Raw genomic sequence first — 22210 nt, forward strand, 5'->3', positions numbered from 1 at the left:
CTGCTAGAGAGAATATGGACGGCAAGTGTTGTAATAACATTAAAGTCAAATTTGGGAAGTGTGGCTTAATTTCATTTGATCATAAATTACTCAAACGGTTTCCCTTAAAACAGAAACCTAGTCACTCAAACTACACCTACATGCAAAATTATTTCTGGCCGACACCTGAAAATGTGAAGACATTTAGCCTAATTTTTTCCTTAAACATTTTTACCATCTCTCTTGATTTTTGTATTTTTGTCCAGTGTCAACAATAAACTATTCTAGAAGAAACAAAGCAATGACTGCAGCACTAGCGTTTGTAGTTATTATCAATATATGCGTGTGGTTGGTCCTAAAAAAAAACCGTCATGGAATATCACATCTTGGCTTTTGTACTTGTCTGAATGTATTAATAGTCTATCAGCTGGAGCTATAATAACTGTCTCTGTTATTTCATATCACTTTAATACTATCCGTACAGTTTTCTAGCCAATCATCGACGTCATATCTGGTGAAGCCATACAGTAGTAGATTTGCAAGTACATAACGACAGCATAGTTTAAATTCAAACGCATAGTTTTAAAATGTGATTTATTGATGGGTCCTTGTGCTTGTGATGTTGAGTTTTGATTGTGTGTTTTTGCTATCAGCACACTTTTTTGAATGAGTAAAAAGTCAAAAATGGTATCCTCTTGAAATTGCTTGATTTAAAGAAGTGCGGCTCTCAAGCGATAGGACGTGTTTACTACGTGTTGCCACGACGAGCGGTCCGTACTCTTTTTGCAAACTGTCAGCTTAGAAGTGGCATCAACAAGAGCCCTCCACCAAAAAGAGGTGGAGAGTCCAGCCCGCTCGGTAATGACCGTGTTCGCGCTGCTGTCACTGAATCGCCTTTATAAACCGGAGAAATGCGTCGAAATGCACGTTCAGAGCTGCGGAGTTTTGCGGCGACTAGCCTCGTCAGTTGTGGCAGAGTACTTTAGTAATATCGCAGTAAAGAACACGATACACAACCCCAGGGAAGAGCTAATAAAGGACAGCAAATGTAAGCGGTACTGATTCCATGTGTAGTGGAGGTGCTCCCCATGTACTTTTAGGATGCAGAAATCACCTGTGGATGATGCTGGTTTCTTTTCGAGATACTTTTTCTGGTAAGACCCACCTGAAATGTTCTGCATACTAAGAAAAGTCACATTTTGTGACTCCTCCATGAGTTCATAAAAGGTTTAGATCAGGGCAAAAATATTCAATAATCTTTCATTGTTCTTTTTAAGTTTCTCAGTCAGTTTGCATTAGTGTTTGCAATAAATATATAAACACTTTCTAAAATGTTTTTGCTCTTCGCTTAACAGCTCAGCAAGGTTGTTTTTTGTATGTATGTGTTGTTTGTGATAAAAAATGTTACGGACTTAGGATTTACAATCACGTAAATAATCAAATAGTATATTTATATAGTATATGTAAATTACATGGTCGCACAGTAATTAGGAAAACAGAGAATTCCATAAAGGTAATGATGATAAGCATTTTAAAGTGGTGCTGTTGTTGCAAAATAGATACATGCTGAGGAATTATCAAGACTACAAAAGATTAAAAAGGATTTCATAATGTAAAAGAGATGTGCACCGGTGTAGCCCAGCATAGGACTGTGGATCACCCTAACCAAGCTCTGTTTTCATATTTGTCATATCACTGTCCTTAAACAACCTAACCCCAAATCAAGAGCCAGGACGATCTTATAAAATGCATTTTTAATCTCAGTGAGAACTTATCCTGCTTAAATAAAGGTTAACACATATTAGTGTTACATAAAATAAGTCCATGACTTTGGATTCGAACTTGCCTGGGAAATTTATGTCGATTGACACTCTGTGAATTAAATTGTTAGTCATGGCATCAGACGTTGTCAGTCATAACAGTTTAAAAGATTAGCATATTACTATGGTTTTGTGTCATCTGGATGTTTGCAGGTGGACAAGCCCTATTATGCGAAAGGGATTTAGGGAAAAACTAAGGCCATCCGATGTTTTTCAAGCTCCATCACAAGACACAGCGGATATACTTGCAGAACGCCTGGAAAAGTGTGTATTTTCAACATACTCCACCATGCTTGCATTCTTCACTTTGCGTCAACAAATCAAAATATTTATTAAAGATACATTTAGATTATCACTAAAGATACAAGAATGGTTTCTCTCAGGTGGTTGCTCCCGTAAGAAATGTATTAAGATATTCTAATGCATAAAAAGAGATTTTCGCAAAGATGATATTTGATGCAGTCCATAGTGCAGGGATGTCAGTACCCTTGGTGCTCCTGTGGGAAGAGGTATGCCTGGAAGAGTGACTAAGCCCTTAATCATGGAATTTTGTTTAAATGACCATATTTACTCCATGAATTCCTAACAGGACACATTGCCTCTGCTCCCATTGTGTCTGTCAGAGATTTCAAAGGCCCTGCTACTCAAGCAAGGCTAAATATCACACCTTTGAGTCATAGTGCTAATGTGGAGTTTCTGACCAAAAGAGTGGATCCAGAGTTGAGTCCAGAATTGGGTCCAGAACTGGGTCCATACATTTTTTCTTCCAGTAAAGTACTTACTATGCCAGGTTTCACGTATCCCACAGTACATCATCGTGGGTTTGTGTGTCAGTGCCCCTTTAATGGGTGTCAAGCGCGACCTTTTAAAGTGCCAGGACCCTGGTGAGTGATGGATGTTGGGCGGTATTTTCAGTTCTCAGACTTGAAGGTCTTCTGGGAATTTGAACTTTTTATACAATGAAGAGGCTGAAGCAGCCTCCCTATTGCCCCACACTTGTCAAGACCTCCTTGCATCGTTTAATAAGTTCGCTAAATTACCCTGGTTATTCATGAGCTTTCCGGACAATGCAGGCCTTGCCGTGTTTACTGGGGATAGGAGGATGTGCAGGCCTGATTAACTGCTCTTTTTGGACTCACCATCTCTTGTGCAGAGAATGGGACAGAGAAGTTGTTTCAGCAAAGAAACAGCCCAGTCTTCTACGAGCACTTTCCCGATGTTTCATTCGGCCCTTTCTGTTATTTGGCATTCTTCTCTATTTGGGGGTAAGTCTCTAAATGAGAGCTGTCTATGTACATGTTTATACTTTATGCAAAGTTTATACTTTATATCTACCTTCTCTCTGTCTCTCCACTTTTTCTCTCAATTTCTGTCTCTCTCTCTCTCTCTCTCTCTCTCTCTCTCACTCTCTCTCTCTCTGTCTCTCTCTCTGCCATTCAAAAGTTCCCGCATATGGTAGCATGTTTTTGCACAAACAAGAAGAAATCAGACCAAAACTGTGTGCTATATATTTTGCACATTGCGAGTGTGAGCATGTGGTCAGCCAGTGTTGTTTCAGTGGTATTACAACGATGTAATCTTGTGACTCACAGTGCTGTTCACAGTCTGATGTGATTCTCGGCATCCTCAGATGAGGCGTAAGGCTCATGCCTTTCTCATAATCTCCTGTGGGACGATCCTCCTGTTGTCATTGTTCTTTTACTGTATGCCACATACTATGCAAGAATGCAGTAGTGAAGGTGTTCTTGACTGATCACATTTTAATGATGTCCATATTCTTTTGAGGTTGTTCAGATGGGCATGCTGCTCTTCTGTTGAAAAAGTCATTATAAATACAATAAGTTCAACAACCAAAGCCTGAGTCTGAATTACAGTAGCATATTAGAGCATATTCAGTGCACTTTGTGGTCATCATTACTGTACAGTTCCCATCGTTCCAGATTATGAACATAAACTGCGTTAAATTAATCTTACATGGAAACCTGCAGGCTTTATTGTCATCTCATCTTATTTCTCCCACAGGAAGCCACAAAGACTGTGCAGCCACAGCTCCTGGGCCGCATCATTGCCTCATTTGACCCCTTCCACGAGCCGGAGCGAGAGCAGGGCTACTTCCTGGCGCTGGGCCTGGGCCTCCTCTTCATCGTCCGCTTTCTCCTGCTGCAGCCCGCCTTGTTCGGCCTCCACCACCTGGGCATGCAGATCCGCATCGCCCTCTTCAACCTCATCTACAAAAAGGTGAGCCAGCAATCGTTGCTCACCTTGCTTGATTTCACAACTCTGTGGTGGTGCTTAAGGCTGAGTCATGTGCACTGACAAGACGCCTCACCACCCTAAGAGACCTTCATCGATGTTTAAAGTTATTTGGGTTCAAGAATGTTGACGTTTCACTTCGTTTTGACCCGCAGACTCTAAAGTTGTCCAGCCGAGTTCTGGACAAGATCAGCACAGGGCAGCTGGTCAGCCTAATGTCAGCCAATTTGAACAAGTTTGATCAGGCAAGTACCAAGCAGGCTACTTCACTATTCTTTCATTTGTCTGTAATGTGGGCTGCACACATACCTGTAATACTGGAATATTATTGTTTATTTTATGTTGCCACCATCACGTTACTATAAATCAAAATTCACACTCATCTCCTACACCTAACTGCTTTTTCATTCTATCTAAGTATGATATTTTTCTCAGGTTTTTTATGGTGGGTATAAAAAAAAACCTGCAGGTGAAACAACAGAGGCGGATAAGGCTGAACTCTTGGCCCATTCAGGGAGGTTGAGCGAGGGTGCTGAATGTCGATACACTTTGCCAGTGCTCTGAGGCAATTAACACCTGTATTAAATGTGCTGGTGTAAAGCCCGTTATGTCTTAGAGAACATACCCGAATTCTGTGTGCACTCTCTGAGGGAGCCAAACGCCCTATCATTTCTCTTGTGAGCTAGAGAACGTGAGTGAAAGCAGTTGTTAACATAGGTGAACAGGTTTAAGTCAGTTTCTTTAATAGTACATGCACTGGGGGACTGTGGCAGACACTGGAAATCCCTGTTCTAGAACTGGTAGCCAGCATTTCCATGTTGGGTTAAAGGTCTCAATTCCCTAGCATATTGTAAAAGGGAAGTAAACTAGCAGCACTCTATCACATGGTATTTACTCTGCTCTATGGTGAGTCATGTGCCCATCATAAAATTTGATCCTAATATTTCTAAATAAGACCTGATATGCTAAACAACATATCCTATATATTTGAATGAAATGTGTGATTCTTTGTTACTGCTATTTTCCCAGTGACTGTACTTCTGAAACAATTGCACTGATCTGACCTGTGCCCAATTTATATGTTACACTTCATATGCTATGGTGAGAGTTCATCTGAAATTGTGTTTGCCTTACAGAGCCTGGTCATGGCCCACTATGTGTGGATTTCTCCTTTGCAGTGTATACTCTGTGTGGGGCTAATTTGGGAGCTCATCGAGGTCAATAGCTTTAGTGCCCTTGCTGCCATCTCCCTGCTGGGTGTCATACAGGCCTGTCTCTCCCATAAAATGGGCCCCTACAAGTAAGTTGTCACTTATTCACATGCACAGTGCCACAGAGATTGGTGCATTGCAATTGCACAAATGTATCTCATTATACTGCTTCCACCAACAACACGCATTCCAGCTCAAACTCGTGCTGGTTGGGCTCCTCGGTGAGTCGGTACAGGTAGTGTAGATCTAAGGTGCTAATCAGTGGGTTGGCTTGCCTTGTTTTCTTGAGAAATGTAAACACAGCTGGCAGGTCATGGCCACCCCTGGGGGAGGAGCGGGCACCTGCTCCTTCCCAGCTAGCCTCAGGTCAGGCAACGTGCTGTCCTTGTTTACAGGTGCTCCTGCAGGTCCTATGTAGGCTCTCCTTTCTGGCCCGTGCCAGACAGATAACCATAGAACCACCAGGCCTCTCCCCTCTGCACCTTTTAAGTGTACCGGATACAAGAACAGCATGTTTCATGCTGTGAGATTGGTGTACTAAGGAGTACATAATTTCCCTCCTTTTCTCCTTTTAACAAGAGCACAGCGGGTACTGCTGACCAACAAACGTCTAGCTCTGACCTCAGAGATCATGGAGAACCTGCACTCAGTGAAAGCCTATGGCTGGGAGGAGATCATGGAGACCATAATCAATAACATCAGACAGTAAGTGTACATGTGAACAAAAAATGTGCACCACACTCTACCTATAAGAGTCCTTGGCCAAGACTCCTAACATTGCATTTGCATACATATGTAACATGACTGAGATTGTAAATAAGAATGAGTTCCATAAATGTAAACAATGTTGTGATATATTTCAGTCACATCATCGTCAGCTAATTATGCAACTTCAAAGAATGAACTGAAATTTAGACCAGTCATCTGTTCGTTGAATTCATTTGAACGTTGAACGTTACCTCTGTATCTCACACACTGCGAGCTCATAAGCATCTTGCCTTGCCTTTTGCTTCTCTCTCGGTGGCTTGCAGGGACGAGGTCAATCTGACGCGGAAGATTGGCTCCCTGCGCTACTTCTACAGCTCTGCCTACTTCTTCTCTGCCATCTGGGTGATCACAGCAGCGGTAGTGCCAACAGCACTCACCTCAGGCATCACCGTGCGGCGCATCTTCACCACACTCTCATACTGCATGGTGCTACGCATGACCGTCACGCGCCAGCTGCCCGCTTCCATTCAGATGTGGTACGACACCATTCGGCTCATCCGCAAAATCGAGGTAAGGCTAGATTTGTGTGCCCTGTGTGCATCGGACACACGTACTGTCACATTAAACCTCTGGCATGGTTTATGTGTTAGGGGTATTGTCAATGTTACTCTTTGATGCTAGGTTTATGGGTCTTTATGAAATCAAAATGCCAGACATGGAAGCTATTGCTTTGGATGCTCTGTTCTGTCTAGACACAATGAAAGAGTTGAATGCTGTGTGTTCTTCTTTACTCACTTAGCTTTAACACAGTTAGTGACAACTTTGAGAAAATGCTTAGAACTACAATTGTTTCTATTCTTATCATGAGACAGTTTTGGAAAAAAGGACATGAGCTGTTATCCTGTTATTTAGAACTGTTCCAAACAGCTCAGATCAGCAGGATTATTGTATCCTTGTGTAACTGTTTGTACTGTACTGGAAAAAAGCAGGATGTCTCATAATGTATCTAAAATGCGGCTTTAAACTGTTTTGCTCTTTTTCCTTTTGAATCATGGCATCTAGGATTTTCTCAGCAAAGAAGAATACAAAATGATGGAGTATGACCTTAGCATCACAGATATGAAGCTGGAGAATGTCACAGCCTCCTGGGATGAGGTAAACTTTCTGCTGTTTCCTGCTAAGCTCATTGAGTGGTTTCTGAGTCTGGGCGGTTTTGTGGGGCTTGTCCATTTTACCTAAAGAAGTGTAACCTGGGGCTTAACAAGTATAGAATTTGAGATTCTTTACTTCTTGCTATATGCAAGCCTTTTATTGTACAAAGTAAAACGAATTCAGAAACATTTGCAACAATTTGGTTTTATGAAGAAATTGAAAGTTTTATGTCACATGTGGCTGATCTTTTGTCATTTTGAAATTGCCTTTGTTGAAGTCAAAGTCCCAATTTGGTTGTTGGGGTGGGCTGGGAGAATCCATTTCCCATAATGCCTGCTTTTGAGGAGTGCACATTCTTAATGCTCATTGCTGAGTCTGAGACTTTACTAGGGGGAGGAGATGGCTAATTGCTGTGTCCTTTTTATCTGTTTCTCACACCATTTGAATTTGAAATGCATGCCGAAATCAGTCACTAGCTACAAGGCTGCTGACCGACAAAGACGGACTGGGGGTCAATGTTTAAACCAGAGACACACCCGCTTCTTTATTCCGGGGAAGTTCTTTGTACTCAGTGAAAATGCATAGAATGGAATGGAATGATAGAATAATGGTGCAAGCCTTTTATCTGCTTCCACATGTGGGGTGCAATAATTCTGTATCCCAGTGATGAAAAATGAATGCAACATCATCAGTACCATGACAATAACTTTTTAACAAGCCTAACTTGTCTTTAGACCCAACAGTGATGATCAAAATACTGTTATATTTTGTTGGTTAACTTTATGACTTACAAAAGCTCAGTCACAGGCTGAGTTAATAGCTTTATTCATTTAGTTGATATCGCTTGCCATTCCTAGACATGCATCCGCTGTCATCTTAATGATTAAGTGATTAGTCTTGCTGAAATTCCTTTTTAATTTCTTCATTTCCTCTTACCGCCTTATGTAAAGCTAAGTCTGAAAGACGGTTGGTATTTTTAACAGCAATACTTGATCTTTCTTCTCAGCAGAATACAGACTCCTAATCAACTTCTCAGCAGGATTCAACTCATAATCAAGGCCTTGTAGAGGTTTAGCCTGACTGTGTGCTGTGTCACAGGGCATCGGGGAACTCTTTGAGAAGATTAAGAAGGAAAACAAAGCAAATGGTTATCCGAATGGAGACAGTCTCTTCTTCACCAACCTCTATGTGACACCTGTCCTTAAGAATATCAGCTTGCACTTGAAGAAAGGTGAAATGCTCGCTGTCGCTGGCTCCACGGGGTCTGGAAAGGTAGGACAACTGAGAACATGCCCGTCTAATCAAAGCAAGAAACAAATGTGGTCTGGATGTTTTTAGCAGATAGAAAATGTATGCAGAACATGGCATCTTAGCACACTGTATGAGTGCTCCAATGTTGAGGTGGCAAAATTAATCACCTCAGTTCTAAACTGCGATCTTGCCTAGATCATGGTAAAATACTGACTACTGTCATGATTTCGTGTGCTGGTAGTTGCCACGAAAAAAGCATGCCATGTGCACATGCTAGTGGAACTAAAGGCTGGAAGGGAAGCAGGACAACATTTTGGAGGCCAAGAGCAGATGTGGCCATCAGGAGATTGCAGGCTGAATGCTCTGCGTGTGTGCGTGCGTGCGTGTGTGCGTGCGTGCGTGTGTGTGTGTGTGTTTGCAGAGTTCACTGCTGATGACCATCCTGGGAGAGCTGTTCCCTTCCTCTGGGAAGATCTGCCACAGTGGCAGAGTGTCCTTCTCCTCACAGACCGCATGGATCATGCCCGGCACCATCCGTGACAACATCCTGTTTGGTCTCACCTACGATGAATATCGTTATAGCAGTGTGGTCAAAGCATGCCAGCTGGAGGAGGTACTGGAACATATGTGTCTTTAAATCCCTTCTTTACTTCATCTTTTTTTTAGATTTTCATTCTTTCTCTCTCTCTCTCTCTCTCTCTCTCTCTCTCTCACTCACTCTCTCATTTATATTCCTCTCAAACTCTATCATCCTACTCCTCTTATTATTTTCACTTTGAGGCTCAGACTCCCTCCCTTCAGTTACACCTATCTATGTTCTCTCTCCTTCTCTTTCTCTCTCTCTCTTGCTCTCTCTCTCTCTCTCTCTCTCTCTCTCTCTCTCTCTCTCTCTCTCTCTCTCACTAATCTCATAGCACTTGGAATCTTCAACTGGCAGTTTAACTGAGGACCTTTGTTAGATTCAGTGTTGCCCTAATGTGTCATGTTACTCAATATGGCTCTCTCCACGTCTTTTGCAATTTCTTGATACCAAAACGGCCAGTCATACACAGCCATCGGCAGTATTGGGTGACAGGGCCCCTCTTTAATTGAATCTCTTCTGAGAAGAGGCACAAAGATCTGAATTGCTTCATAGATTCTGTATTTACTGTCAAGTTGGGCCTTGAGGAACTGTACATCTCTGCAAAATCTGTCAGGCAAGACCAACTTCATGTAGGAATAAACCAGAATGATTTTTTTCTTCTATTTTCCCAAAAATGTGACAGAAAGAGCAAGAACATTTTCTGGTAGTTATAAGAGTCAGATTTTAATACTGCACTTCATCAGTTCTTTTTGCTTCTCCTAGGTTTTGACCCATAATAATAATAATAATAATAATAATAATAATAATAATTAATAATATGGACTATTAAATATAGATAGTTTTCAGATATCTGTGGTATCTCAGTGGTTAAGGTATTTATAATCGGAACGTTGTGGGTTCAAGTTGCCACTGCTGGGCCCCTGAGCAAGACCCTTAACCCTCAATTGCTCAAGTTGTACTCAGTCATAATTGTAGGCTGCTTTGGATAAAAGTGTCAGGTAAATGTGCAGTTGTTTGTTGAGTTATTCTCATTAGACTTGCTATAGCTTTATAGTGCATTGGATTTCAGCTGAATCAGGGCCAGATCCAAATTTTTCCTCAGGTAGAAGCAGTTTAGCCCATACCAGAGCATGTTAACAGTAATGGACAGCTGAGCACAAAACTGACACCTTCTTGTAAATGATGCTCTGTTTCTGAACCAACAAAGGTTGTTAAATATCAGTGTAAGTTTGCTTTTATGGTGACCGTGCTTTGCGATACCATAAGATGAGTCACTACTACAAAGGTGCTATAGTATTGTTTCAATATACCAAATCCTATCAGAAAATGTTGCTCATCTGTATGTTAAAACCAAGGAATACATATCATGTTTTAACTTGCTGCATGAGAGCAAGTCTTGGATATTCACAGCATGGTTTCCAGACCCTCATAAATCCCTTTGTCGCGTCTCTAGACTGTAAAGAGAAGCAGCTAATCACTGTCTCATGCAGATGACATTGATGGGCCTGTGTTGGGGTGAACAACTTCCTTTTGTTATCAGATGGTACTTCAGACTCCTCACATACGTCATGTCTGGGTTGTAAACAAAAGCCTTTCCACCAATGTGACAGCAAAATCACTATTACTGTACACTAGTCAATCATGGTCCCATTTGAGCTTTTTACAACTATTAACATAAGGATTTCCCTCCCATTGCTTCCGATCTGGACAAAAAATGACCAAGCACAAGGTAGGATGGTCCTGCACTGGAAAAGCATCAGAACCCAAACCTTCTCTGTCATTGGTTAGGTGCATATGCTCTGCTTTTCCTCTATCCATTTGTATTTTATGATCTGTTTGTATGCATTTTGCCAGTGTCTACCTCATTGTACTGCACTTTGGTGATGATCTGCACTGTGCTTGTGCACATTAGGTGGCTGATTTGATCACAGTGTCTGTGTGAAAGTGTTTTATGTCTGTGCACACTATGATGCCTTATTATCATGCCTGTGATTGTAGTTTTGTAGTCTGCTGTTGCTGCATGAGTCGATTTATTTGTTGCAGAGTTCAGCCAAGACCGCTTACACCCAACTCATGAAAGCCTTGATAATTCTACAATCACTTGTCTAAGGAGTTCTGAAGTAGAGATGACACCCGTGTGCCTCATGTTTTTTAGTGTTCCTATAATGGAGATTTAACTGCTGTCCTGCCATTGTGCTGCAGGATCTGTCGGCTCTTCCTGAAAACGACAGGACGCCTTTAGCAGAAGGGGGGCTTAACCTGAGCGGAGGTCAGAAGGCACGAGTGGCCCTGGCCAGGTACACACACACACACACACACACACACACACACACACATACAATGACCCACCATAGCACCTCTGGGGTCTGGCTCACTGGAAGCCATACTGATGCAGCGCCTTGGAAACGCAATGTAACAGCTTCCAGCTCTCTCACCACCTCTTATTTACAGCGTCATCATCAAGAGAAGAAATAAAGCTCTTAGGCTTACTCTGCATGCTGTGTCTATGTACACAGTATAAGGGGAATTTCTTCCTGCAATAACTCCGGAGTTAGAAGGCAGAAAAAAAGTGCTTTAGGCACTACTGTTAAGTAGTTTCCTCTGTGATTAAAAGTGCTCGTTATCTCCTGTCTGATATATGGCTGTAACATGACTGTAAAAAACAAGTACTTTCAGTGAGAGCCACAACTTTATTGCTTGATCCATCCATGTGACGATATACTGACACGTTTATACTTTGTTGTCTAGTTTTCTGGGAATGGTGTGGGTGGTTCTGAAGCATATAGCATATAGCATTACCACACTCTGGTAATGGAGTGAAGATGATATGGAATGAAGAAGTTGTCAGTTAGAATTACAGTTTGGCTTTAATCCCCCAGGGCTGTGTACAGAGACGCTGATACCTACCTACTGGATGCACCTTTCACCCATTTGGATATCGCAACAGAGAAAGAAATATTTGACAAGTATGTGTGCCACGAGTTTATACTTGCTGTGTAAAAATAAATGCTACAGTGTTACTCACAGTTTAACATGTTCACAATAATTATAATAATAAAACTGCTAGATCTACTGCCTAAGGAATTGGACATAGATATCTGTTAGAATTCAGATAATTTAGATACATATGATAATGTTAATATTATATCGTTATCAAATTTATATTTGATTTCTATGAAATTTCTGATTTTAGAGTATATGTCCTGTTTTAAAGAGCAGTGCCTTGTTTTCCCCAGGTGTCTGTGCACGCTCATGGCCTCCCGAACGCGTGTAGTGGTCACCAACAAGATCGAGCACCTGAAGCGGGCCCACAAGATCCTGCTGCTGCACAGCGGTGAGTGCTTCTTCTACGGGACCTTCTCGGAGCTCCAGTGCCGCCGGCCGGACTTCAGCTCCCTGCTGCTGGGCCTGGAGGGCTACGACAGCGTGAGCGCCGAGCGCCGCTGCTCCATCCTCACCGAGACCCTCCGCCGGGTCTCCGTCGACGAGAGCCCCGGCGTGCAGCCCGACCGGCCCCCCTTCCGCCAGGTGGCCCCTCCCACCTACAAAGACGAGAGGAAGCCATCGGTGATCATCAACCCGCTGGCGGTCGACCGCCAGGCCTCCGTCAAGGTGCCGCTGGAGGAGGAAGTGGCGGCCGGTAGGCGCTCGCTGCCTGGACGCAAGATCTCCTTGGTGCCCGAAAGCGAGCTGGTGGATGAATGCTTCATAGGCGGAGATGTGTATCACAACCACGGCGTGCACATGGCGGGCCAGAGGAGGCAGTCAGTGCTGGCCTTCATGACCAACGCGCAGGGCCAGGCCAGGCACGAGCAGCGCCACTCATCCTTCCATCGCCGCCTGTCTATTGTGCCCCAGAGCGAGCTGGCCTCGGAGCTGGACATCTACGCCCGACGGCTATCTAAGGACAGCACCTACGACATCACTGGAGATATGGAGGAGGAGAACATCGAGGTAGGGACATCTGTAGTGACATCAGAGATCAGCCCTTCTCCTAGAGATCTACCCTGATTTCATTTAGTAGAAACTCTTGAACAAACTGATTATCTTCAATGTGTTCAATTTCTCTCTAGGATCAGGGTTGAACATCGCTGTTATGGACCATGTTGTTTTCTTTAAGGAATTGTGACACTTTCATAATGCTGTTTCTGAATAATTAGCAGTTAGCACAAACCATGTGGTTCTTTGCAGGACTGTTTTGCAGATGAACAAATGGAGGATGTCTTTGAAACCACAAAGTGGAACACATATGTACGATATGTATCAACTAACAGAAGCCTGGTTTACGTTCTCATCTTCATCCTTATCATCTATGCTGTTGAGGTAATAATGCTACAATTATTCACTTTTCCTGTATCTATATCAGTGTTTCACTTTATTAACTTCTGCTCTTCCAAATTAAAAAAGTGACTTCGATCATCATATCACATATAACATGCTACTATTATGCTAATGCTATGCTATTATGGCACTTTTATGAGCATCATTATTAGGCAGCTGTTATATCAAATCTAACTTCTATGTATGCACTGTGTAAGTGTTTAAATATGAAGTAACATGGTACCGGTATTGTTAGTTGAAAATATGATCAATAGGCAGATGTTGTATTGAATATAACACCTATGTGTGAATATAATGTATGTGCTATATAGATTTTTTCCAGATATTATATATGAAGTATCATGCTACCTGAATGGTTCATCTTAAGAGATGTGATATATGTGGAAAGATGTACTCTGTTTGCTTTGTATTAAGATTTGTAAAGAAAGCACAGATTTGGGAGCAATAACATCAAACATCAAACATCAAATCCTTTGGGACTATGACCCATGCTGGCACGTAACTTGTTGTAGCTGTTAAGGCAGACACCAGACACCTGCCTCAGAGCCACACATATGCAATCAGTCACATTCAGGGTTTCAGAAGGACAGGTTTTCTTTCTGAAGTTTTTATTTATTTGCTAAAGATTCTTTTCCTTTCTGTTTGCAGGTGGCTGGATCTGTTGCTGGGATTTTTCTGATAACTGAGTAAGTTGCTCCCTTTTCATCGTTCTTACTTAATCAAATGCAAGCTGTCTTGCTTCTTCAGTGAATCCAGGTGGGCCTCATTCATTTCCTTGGTTTCCTCAGAGATCGCCCAGCATTCCACAGTAGTGAACAGGAATTCATCGCTGTTGTTCCAAATTCCATTCATCCTCTCGTTTCTCCTTCAGTGAGATCTGGAATGAGGAGCATGACTCGTTCGACCCGAATGTCACCAAACAAGCCAATGTGACCCTTCCTGGCACTGCGCTGTCCATCACCATCCGCCCCAGTAGCAGCTACTACATCATCTACATCTACGTGGCCACGTCAGAGAGCATCTTAGCACTGGGCTTCTTCCGGGGACTCCCCCTTGTCCACACCATGATCACCATCTCAAAGAAACTGCATCAGAAAATGCTGTACTCTGTGCTCAGGGCACCTATGTCTGTCCTCAACACCATGAAAACAGGTGAGTGCGGTGTCTGTGATGCCAGGCTGGCTGAAATGTGCCCATCTCTGCTGCGGTTCATGTGACTGATGGCATGTGCCCTGTTCTCATTTTTCAAGGTCGTATCATGAATAGGTTCACTAAGGATATGGCCACCATAGATGACATGTTGCCTCTCCTAATGTTCGACCTTGTCCAGGTGGGTCGCCACTTTAAAGTTATCTAGCATTTACTGCAGAGTGTTGTAGATGGCTGGTGTAGGGCACTGAGAAGCAGGAGTCCACATGCTCTGTAATCAGCCCAGCCTCCAGTTAGCCAGCCTGCATTAGGTCTTTGCTTGTCTTTCACCAGTTGACCTTGGTGGTGGTGGGATGTATCCTTGTCGTGTCCATCATGCGCCCATACATCTTCCTCGCAGCCACGCCCTTGGCCATCATCTTCGTTGTGTTGAGGAAGTACTTCTTGCGCACAGGACAGCAGTTAAAGCAAATGGAGACAGAAGGTGAGGGACAGACAGGGAAAAATAAATGTGACTGTGTGTGTTTGCAATTGTGAATGTGGGTTTGTGTGTGTGTGTACGTGTATGTGTGGATCCGTGTCTGCATGCTGTGAACGGACAGCAGTTACAGCCAAGAACAGTCTGACCTGCGGTTTGTGATAGAATCCCTGAGCAGCGTGCTGGCGTCAGAAGCGGTCACATGACTTCACATCTGAGGCCAGACACACAACTATAAGGGAATGCAATAGAGCATCAGGAAGAATTGCAGGAATGAGCAATGCACGCCAGCAGAGGTCACAGAGGAGGTGACACATCCAGGGCTTGTATCCCGAGGTGTGTGTACACGGGTAGGAAGACTGGCGTGTGGCTCTCCTCCAGGGTACAGTACACCAGTTTGCCAGGGCCCTGGCAGAAGGTCAGTGGCTTTGTAGAAAACAGGAGAAGAGGAGAGGATGAATGAGTCAGGCGGGAGGAGAGGGGATGTCTCAGAGGAAGCGGCATGGGCGAAGGTCTACGTCTGCTCGTGCGGCCGTGTTCCCGCTGCGGACCCTGCCGCGGTCCCCGTCCCCAGGCCTGGCCTACTGCTCGATCTGGCACTCCAACAGGAAGCAGGGCCTTTTATCCTCAGAGCCCGGTGGGTCGCTCCAGTCTGAGGTCATACCGGGAGCAGTGAGTACTTTCCACACCGCAGACACAGAGATCTGGAAAAAAAAAATGACCAGGGACTTCCCTCCCTCCCGCAGTCAATCTTTATTACTGGGCACTTTTCCTGGGGATAAGTCACAACAAAGCCGTTTGCTCCTGGGATAGGCGGGTGCTGGTCTTGTTTGTGAAAAGTGGTAGGAATGTTCAAATGTGCAGGCAAATGCTGAAAATGTGATGACAACTGGATTTTTGGAGGTTGCTACACCCCCTGCTCAGCTCAGTCATATGTGTGGGGCTGTGCCATTCACTAGTAGGTGCTTGAAAGCAAAAGGACAGAGGACATTTTTTCCTCACTTCCTGCTCAGTAGGTCCAAGTGAGATGGGCTGAATGAAACAATGTAGGACTTTTAGTCATGCGAGGTGACTAAGTGTTTAGATCGCAGCCAATCGGACTTGCTCAACCCAGTTCCTCTCAGTTCCACTCAGATGTGTGTCATAGCTAGAGCTTATTTTGGAACTCACAACAAGCGTCAATACATTTACACACATTAAGATGAATTTACAATATTAAGGCAGAATTATTTCTATCCACATTCTCCTGACCAAACGTTTAGCTTTGCATTTGGACAAATCAAGCTTGCCATTAAATTATTGAGCCATCATTCTATGATTCTAATTTCATGTTCTTCATTGTCACTCTTTCTCTTTCACTCTCTCTTCTCTCTCTCTCTTTCTCTTTTTCTGTCCATTCAGCTCGCAGTCCCATCTTCTCCCATCTTATCATCTCTCTGAAGGGCCTGTGGACGATCCGGGCCTTTGATCGGCAGGCCTACTTTGAAACCCTGTTCCACAAAGCCCTCAACACGCACACAGCTGTCTGGTTCCTCTACCTCTCGACCTTGCGCTGGTTCCTCTTCCGTGCTGACATAATCTACGTCTTCTTCTTCACTGCTGCTGCCTGGATTGCAGTAGGGACCAACCGTAAGTTTGCACTCGTCCAACGTCCACTGGTGCTAATATCTAAAACAGGCTTCATACCTGACTCATAGCACGTTGTGTAGGCTTGTGCACCCTGAGCAACGTGGCATTTGTGAATTAGTGAGCCCTTTCTATGTGGTCACAACAGTTGGAGCTGAATAGTGGTTGCAGAAGTTGTAGAGAGTGAGCAGATGCTACTGTTTGTTTATGTTCAGGGCTTTCCCATGTAACACAGAAGGCTTATTGGTCTGAAAAGCCACTGGATGCTTGGTTTGTCAGGTTTCACAGACAATTTCACTGAGAGCTAATTGCAAGCAGGTCTTGGAAAAATGCTTTTGAAGTGATATTTGAGATAATTGCATGCAGTGTTGTACTTAATGTTTGTTTGTGTGTGCGTGCATGTGCGTGTTTGTGTGTGTGTGTGTGTGTGTGTGTTTGTGTGTGTGTGTGTGTGCATACCTGTGTTATGCTTTAGAGGACAAACCAGGTGAGATTGGTATCATTGTAGCCCTGGCAATGCTCATTCTTGGGACCTTCCAGTGGTGTGTCGTCACCAGCATTGCAGTGGATGGAATGGTACATGTCTGTCTGTCTCTTCTCTCTGTCATTCTCTCTCACACAGAAACACACACTTACTTACTCCTTATCTCAAAGTCATCCTTGTAGCGTTTGCCTTTCTGAAACCTAGCACATTTTTGACTAGCGCTCAAGTGCATAAGTCGTCTTGTCCTGTAATGGTGTGGGAGAGATTGTGTGTGTGCCAGTGTAAAGCTTTTATCCCACCATGCCTGTCCATGACTCACTGGCCTTATCAAAGTGCAGAACATTGCGTTCTCCCCCTGCTTCCCAGAGGAGGTGCTGAGGTCTGTCACTGATATGCAAATGAGACGACTTCCCCTGCAGACTTGCGCATATGCGCAGATGGCCACCTTTCAGCTCACACACATGCATGCCCCTTCCACTCAGCTTGCGCGCACGCACAATCACACGGCTCGGATGCCTTTGGGAAGCCAAACAAACTCTGGGATCCGCGTTCCGGGTGATGTCTTGACGCGATTACATCACCACTCTCGTCCGCACCCCCAGATGCGGTCTGTGGAGCGTGTCTTCAAGTTCATTGATCTGCCGTCCGAGGAGCCCTGGGCCAGGCCGGGCAAGGGGAAAGCCGCAGACCTGGTCATTGCAAACACGGACGCATGGAGTGAGGGCAGCTGGCCCAGCCACGGCCAGCTGGACCTGCGGAACTTAACGGTTAAATACACCGAGGGAGGGCACACTGTGCTCAAGAACCTCTCCTTCACTGTGGAGGGGGCACAGAAGGTACGTTCAAGCAGCAAAGCGCAGCCCTCAAACCTTGTTTTCTTTAAGATGATTGAGGTTAAAAAAAACTGTTGCCACTCAAAATGAGATCACGAGGCTGCGCACGAGGCAGGAGAGTTTCCCTAAATGCTAACCTTCTGCTAATACAAGTGCTGAGTGGTTTCCAGCCGAGCTCTGTAGGAAGAGGGTCCCAGAATGGCTAGCAAAAGTGCTAACTCAGGCAGCTCATTAGCTCTTTATCACCTTGCACTAATTGCACGGGCTAATGAGATACCTTGGAGCAATCCCAGTGTCCCATATCACAGACACTCAACACACATGCCATTCTATCTTTAGCCAACTACATGAGTTTATTCCTTTTCATACCTCTGAAAGTTTTTAATACAAGTTAAACACATACAATATATTAAAGATTACATACATGTTACACCAAAAAAGGGACCTAAAGGCCGGGTGATTTTCCATGCTACTTGTGGCCATAGGTGGGTATTCTGGGCAGGACGGGTTCTGGGAAGAGCACGCTGTTCAATGCCCTCCTGCGGCTGGCCTACACGGACGGAGACATGGCCATCGACGGCGTGTCCTACAGCAGCATGGCCCTTCAGAGCTGGCGCAAGGCTTTCGGCGTGGTGCCTCAGGTACGGCAGCTTTGGGAGAGCAGGTCTTCTCTGCTCTGCTCGCACATTTTTCATCCAATTCTGACAATCCTTTTTTCTCCCCCTTTCCTTTGCATGTGCAGAAAGTTTTTATTTTCACTGGAACATTCCGCATGAACCTGGACCCATGCAGTTTCCACAGCGACGAGGAGCTGTGGAGGGTTGCTGAGGAGGTGAGGCTCAGTGCAGCAACAGTCTAGACCTCAGACTGGCCGTGGCTTCATTATGTTCCTAGTGTACTCTATAGACACACACTTATTGCCTTACAAGTGACAGCTGCTCCCATGGCAACTCTGTGTTGCTGAGTAGTAGAGCTACACTAAAGCACTGTTGTCTAAACTGAACTTGAGTAATGGTGTCACGATGGTTGAAGTGCTTGCCGCGAGTGCAAGGAGAAAAAAAAACTTACCATTTAATTCTACATAAACCATACTGACCATATTATGTAGTCTCAAAAGGAGATTGTGTTAAGCATGATTTCTTATGAAGCTTTAAAGAAATCCATTGCTGAAAGCCTGGGATGGGCAGCCTAATCGTTGGGAGTGTGCATCTGCAGGTGGGCCTGAGGTCAGTCATCGAGCAGTTTCCCGATAAGCTGGACTTCCAGCTGGAATACGGCGGTCACGTACTGAGCTATGGCCACAAGCAGCTGATGTGTCTGGCCCGGTCCATCCTGAGCCGAGCTCGGATACTGCTGCTGGACGAGCCCAGCGCTCACCTCGACCCACTGTACGTCACCCAGTGGCACCGTGCACAGCAAAGCCTGCTGTTTGCCAAAGGCCTGTGAAAACTAACCTCCATATAGTGTGTACACAACTTTTAGAAATATAGATAGAACTAGATCTTTTTCATTTGGGCTGTCAGGTAGCAATCTGGCTAGCTAGCTAAATCAAGTTTAAGTTGAGAATTAAATGTTGAATTGAGTTTTATGTGGAGTGTGTGATGGTAACTGTGGGCTGTGATGGATCGCAGCACCGTGAAGGTCCTGAAGAAGACACTCAGGCAGTCCTTCTCCACCTGCACCATCTTATTATGTGAACACAAGGTGGAGCCACTGCTTGAGTGCCAGCGTTTCCTGGTAAGGCACCCTCTGTCTCATCACTTAGAGTCACATGTTTCTGAAAGCTTCCTGGCTATGACCACTGTCATGGACACCATCATCCCTTTAAATATGCAGTATCTCAGAAGCTGAATTTTTGTACTGCACTCAAAGTTGCTGTGATCTTTCTGTCCAACGCATTGCTACAGATGATTGAGCAGGGTAAGGTGAAGACCTATGAGTCCATCCAGAAGCTCCTGAATGAGGCCAGCCAGCTGAAACAGGCCATTAGTCCGGCGGAGCACCTCAAGCTCTTCCCCCGCCGAAACTCCAGCATGCGTGTGCCCCAGCCCAAGATGAGCTCCGTCACACTACCACTGAAGGAGGAGGCAGAGGATGATGGCCAGGACACTCGTCTCTGAGCGCCAGCCAGCAGAGCCTAGAGACACAGTCCACCGGTGCTCAGCGATGGCCAGCATGCCTTACTCAAAAGTCGTTTGAAAAAACAGCAGTCCTTGTTAATTTTCAGAAGCATTCAACTGGAATGTGTTTTAAATGAAGTGGACTAATTAACTGGGACAAGATAGAAGTACAGTGGAAAAGTAAAATATACTTCAGCCAACCTTTTTATATGCACTAAATATAACATAAGGTACTTCATAGACTTTTACAACAGGACCCAGTGAGACCAGGAACGATGTAAAAACGATGCCTTTATGAGTAGCTTCTCTCTGTGGCCCTCAGATGTTGTGTTTCAGTACAAAAAGCTGTAAATCTTCCTCTAAACTTATATTTATGGAATTATTGAGACAGGTTTTATGAACTTGGTGCCACTTAAAAAAAAATGAAGAGAAGCAGGTTGCATTTTTGTTTTTTAGGAAATTTATGGAATTATGAACAAAGAAATTGGAATATTTTTTATTTTGCTTAGGTGTAAATAGATAAAAGATATTCCTGCAAACATGGTATATATTTTGATATCTGCTCACTCATTTGCTTGGTTCTTTAGGCTGTGCTGTTTGTATATCCAAACTTAATCTCAAATGACCTCCTTCCTGCAAAGACTGAATCACCTTCTTCCTTACCTGTCTAGATTTAAAAAAAATATTCTCCCACATGTTCAGGCAGTCTTATTTCATTAAGTATTTCTTTGTTTTCATTTGGATTAGTTTTCAACTTTGATAACACTGGAGCACATGTGTCAATGTCTGGAGAGAAAAAAAAGCACAAAGCTGAGCTGATGGTTGGGCTAACAGTGCATTTTTAATCGTTGTGCTTAGAGGAAACAGGACAACTCTCTGAACCTCATCAGACAACTATCCTACAATTCAACATCAGTGGTCGACTATAGTCTCTTCTGTACATATGAACAATGGTGAATTTAAAATAATACTTGATTATCCTAAGTGTTTGTTACCGAAGAACAATCGATCGAAAATGAATGTGATGCGTGCTGTCTCAAATTTCAGAGGAGGCTCCCCCACAGGTTCAAGCATGTTATAATTCAGCACGCATTCCATGAATAAATGAAACTTCTTATGGCTTCACAGACAAAAGAAAACCTGTGATTGCAAGGACATTACTTATTGCCACATTCACTTTGAAACAAGTGAAAAATATCAACAAAAAATTAATATTACAAACATTATGTACAGTTCTTTTTTTCTTTTAGGTTCTTCAGTGTACAAGCTCAATACCACATACACTAGTCTATATAACATTTAAGTTCCCACTTTTTTATTTACACATATTTGGTAAAACCCTGATTAATTTCAACATTGTTTAAAACCAATCTTGCAACTACTTAAAACATAAAATACTTGAAAAATGCTTAATAGCAAAAAAGACTGTCTGCTTTTCCTTTGATCCACAATATTTTCACCTAAAAGGCAAAAGCTGACGAAGCACTTCTTTTATTAGCCTTCACCTGCTACTTTCGCAAACACTTCTTTCAATCTCAATACTTCAACAGTGTATTATAATAAAACCATGGTCCCCAAGTACACGGTAAGGTACAAGGTAATATAGTATAACAAGTATAGACAATGTGTAAATATTAAAAGGCTTTCAGTAACATAATTCACAACATGGAGGGAGTTTACAGAATGGGGATATGGGCTTGGGAAGGGAGAGTCTATTTATGGTTACTGTAATTTTCATGCAAGCTGGAGTTCAGTATCCAGGTCTCCTCTTCTGATTGGTTGATTCTGTTGTTGCTGGGCGGGGCCTGCCTCGTTCTGCTGCTCGTATGGGTTCTGCTGGGGTTGCTGCTGTGGGCATGGGGGGAACGGGTACTGCTGCTGATGGAGGTAGTGGCTCGCTGGGTGCTGCTTGGGGTCTGCTGCTGCCCCCTGCTGGTGGGGACAGGGAGCTGAGACTTGGGCCTGGCCAAACACCGAGGTGAGCCGTGGCTGCCTGCTGAAAGGCTACTGTCAATCTGTGAATGCGTGGTCAGTTCAATCAGTTTCATTTGCACCAATGTCACAGATATCATCACAGAAAGAACACTAGTGTGTGGTACATGGCAGCTCTAGAAACAGGGTTGTCAAATTCAGGACCTTGAGAGCTCCTGTACTCTAGAGGTTAATACTTGTCCTGCTTTAACACACACAAGCTTAGTTTGATTTATTAGCTGATGACCTGA

At 43.8% G+C, this 22210-nt stretch overlaps 2 protein-coding genes across 3 annotated transcripts in view; one reads left to right on the forward strand and one right to left on the reverse strand.

The window, feature by feature from the left end:
* The first annotated feature begins 901 nt into the window (after positions 1-901).
* cftr (CF transmembrane conductance regulator) lies at positions 902-21111 on the forward strand. Its single transcript, XM_035525359.1, has 27 exons — positions 902-1133; positions 1953-2063; positions 2953-3064; positions 3822-4037; positions 4208-4297; positions 5189-5352; positions 5843-5968; positions 6295-6541; positions 7034-7126; positions 8222-8395; positions 8796-8987; positions 11160-11254; positions 11837-11923; positions 12194-12911; positions 13149-13280; positions 13947-13984; positions 14170-14450; positions 14549-14628; positions 14781-14931; positions 16327-16554; positions 17027-17127; positions 17638-17871; positions 18354-18509; positions 18611-18700; positions 19084-19256; positions 19500-19605; positions 19776-21111. Exons 1-27 carry the CDS (start codon positions 1081-1083, stop codon positions 19986-19988), a joined length of 4461 nt encoding a protein of 1486 aa, XP_035381252.1. The 5' UTR covers positions 902-1080; the 3' UTR covers positions 19989-21111.
* Positions 20811-22210, reverse strand: part of cttnbp2 (cortactin binding protein 2) — a 35075-nt gene continuing 33675 nt past the window's right edge. For both annotated transcript variants that reach the window (XM_027003964.2, XM_027003965.2), the window contains one exon: positions 20811-22003. In XM_027003964.2, coding sequence (XP_026859765.2) covers positions 21701-22003 — 303 coding nt within the window. In that variant the 3' untranslated portion in view covers positions 20811-21700. The remainder of the gene's footprint in view (positions 22004-22210) is intronic.

Source organism: Electrophorus electricus, chromosome 4 (genome assembly GCF_013358815.1).
Source record: "Electrophorus electricus isolate fEleEle1 chromosome 4, fEleEle1.pri, whole genome shotgun sequence".
NCBI classification, from domain to species: Eukaryota; Metazoa; Chordata; class Actinopteri; order Gymnotiformes; family Gymnotidae; genus Electrophorus; species Electrophorus electricus.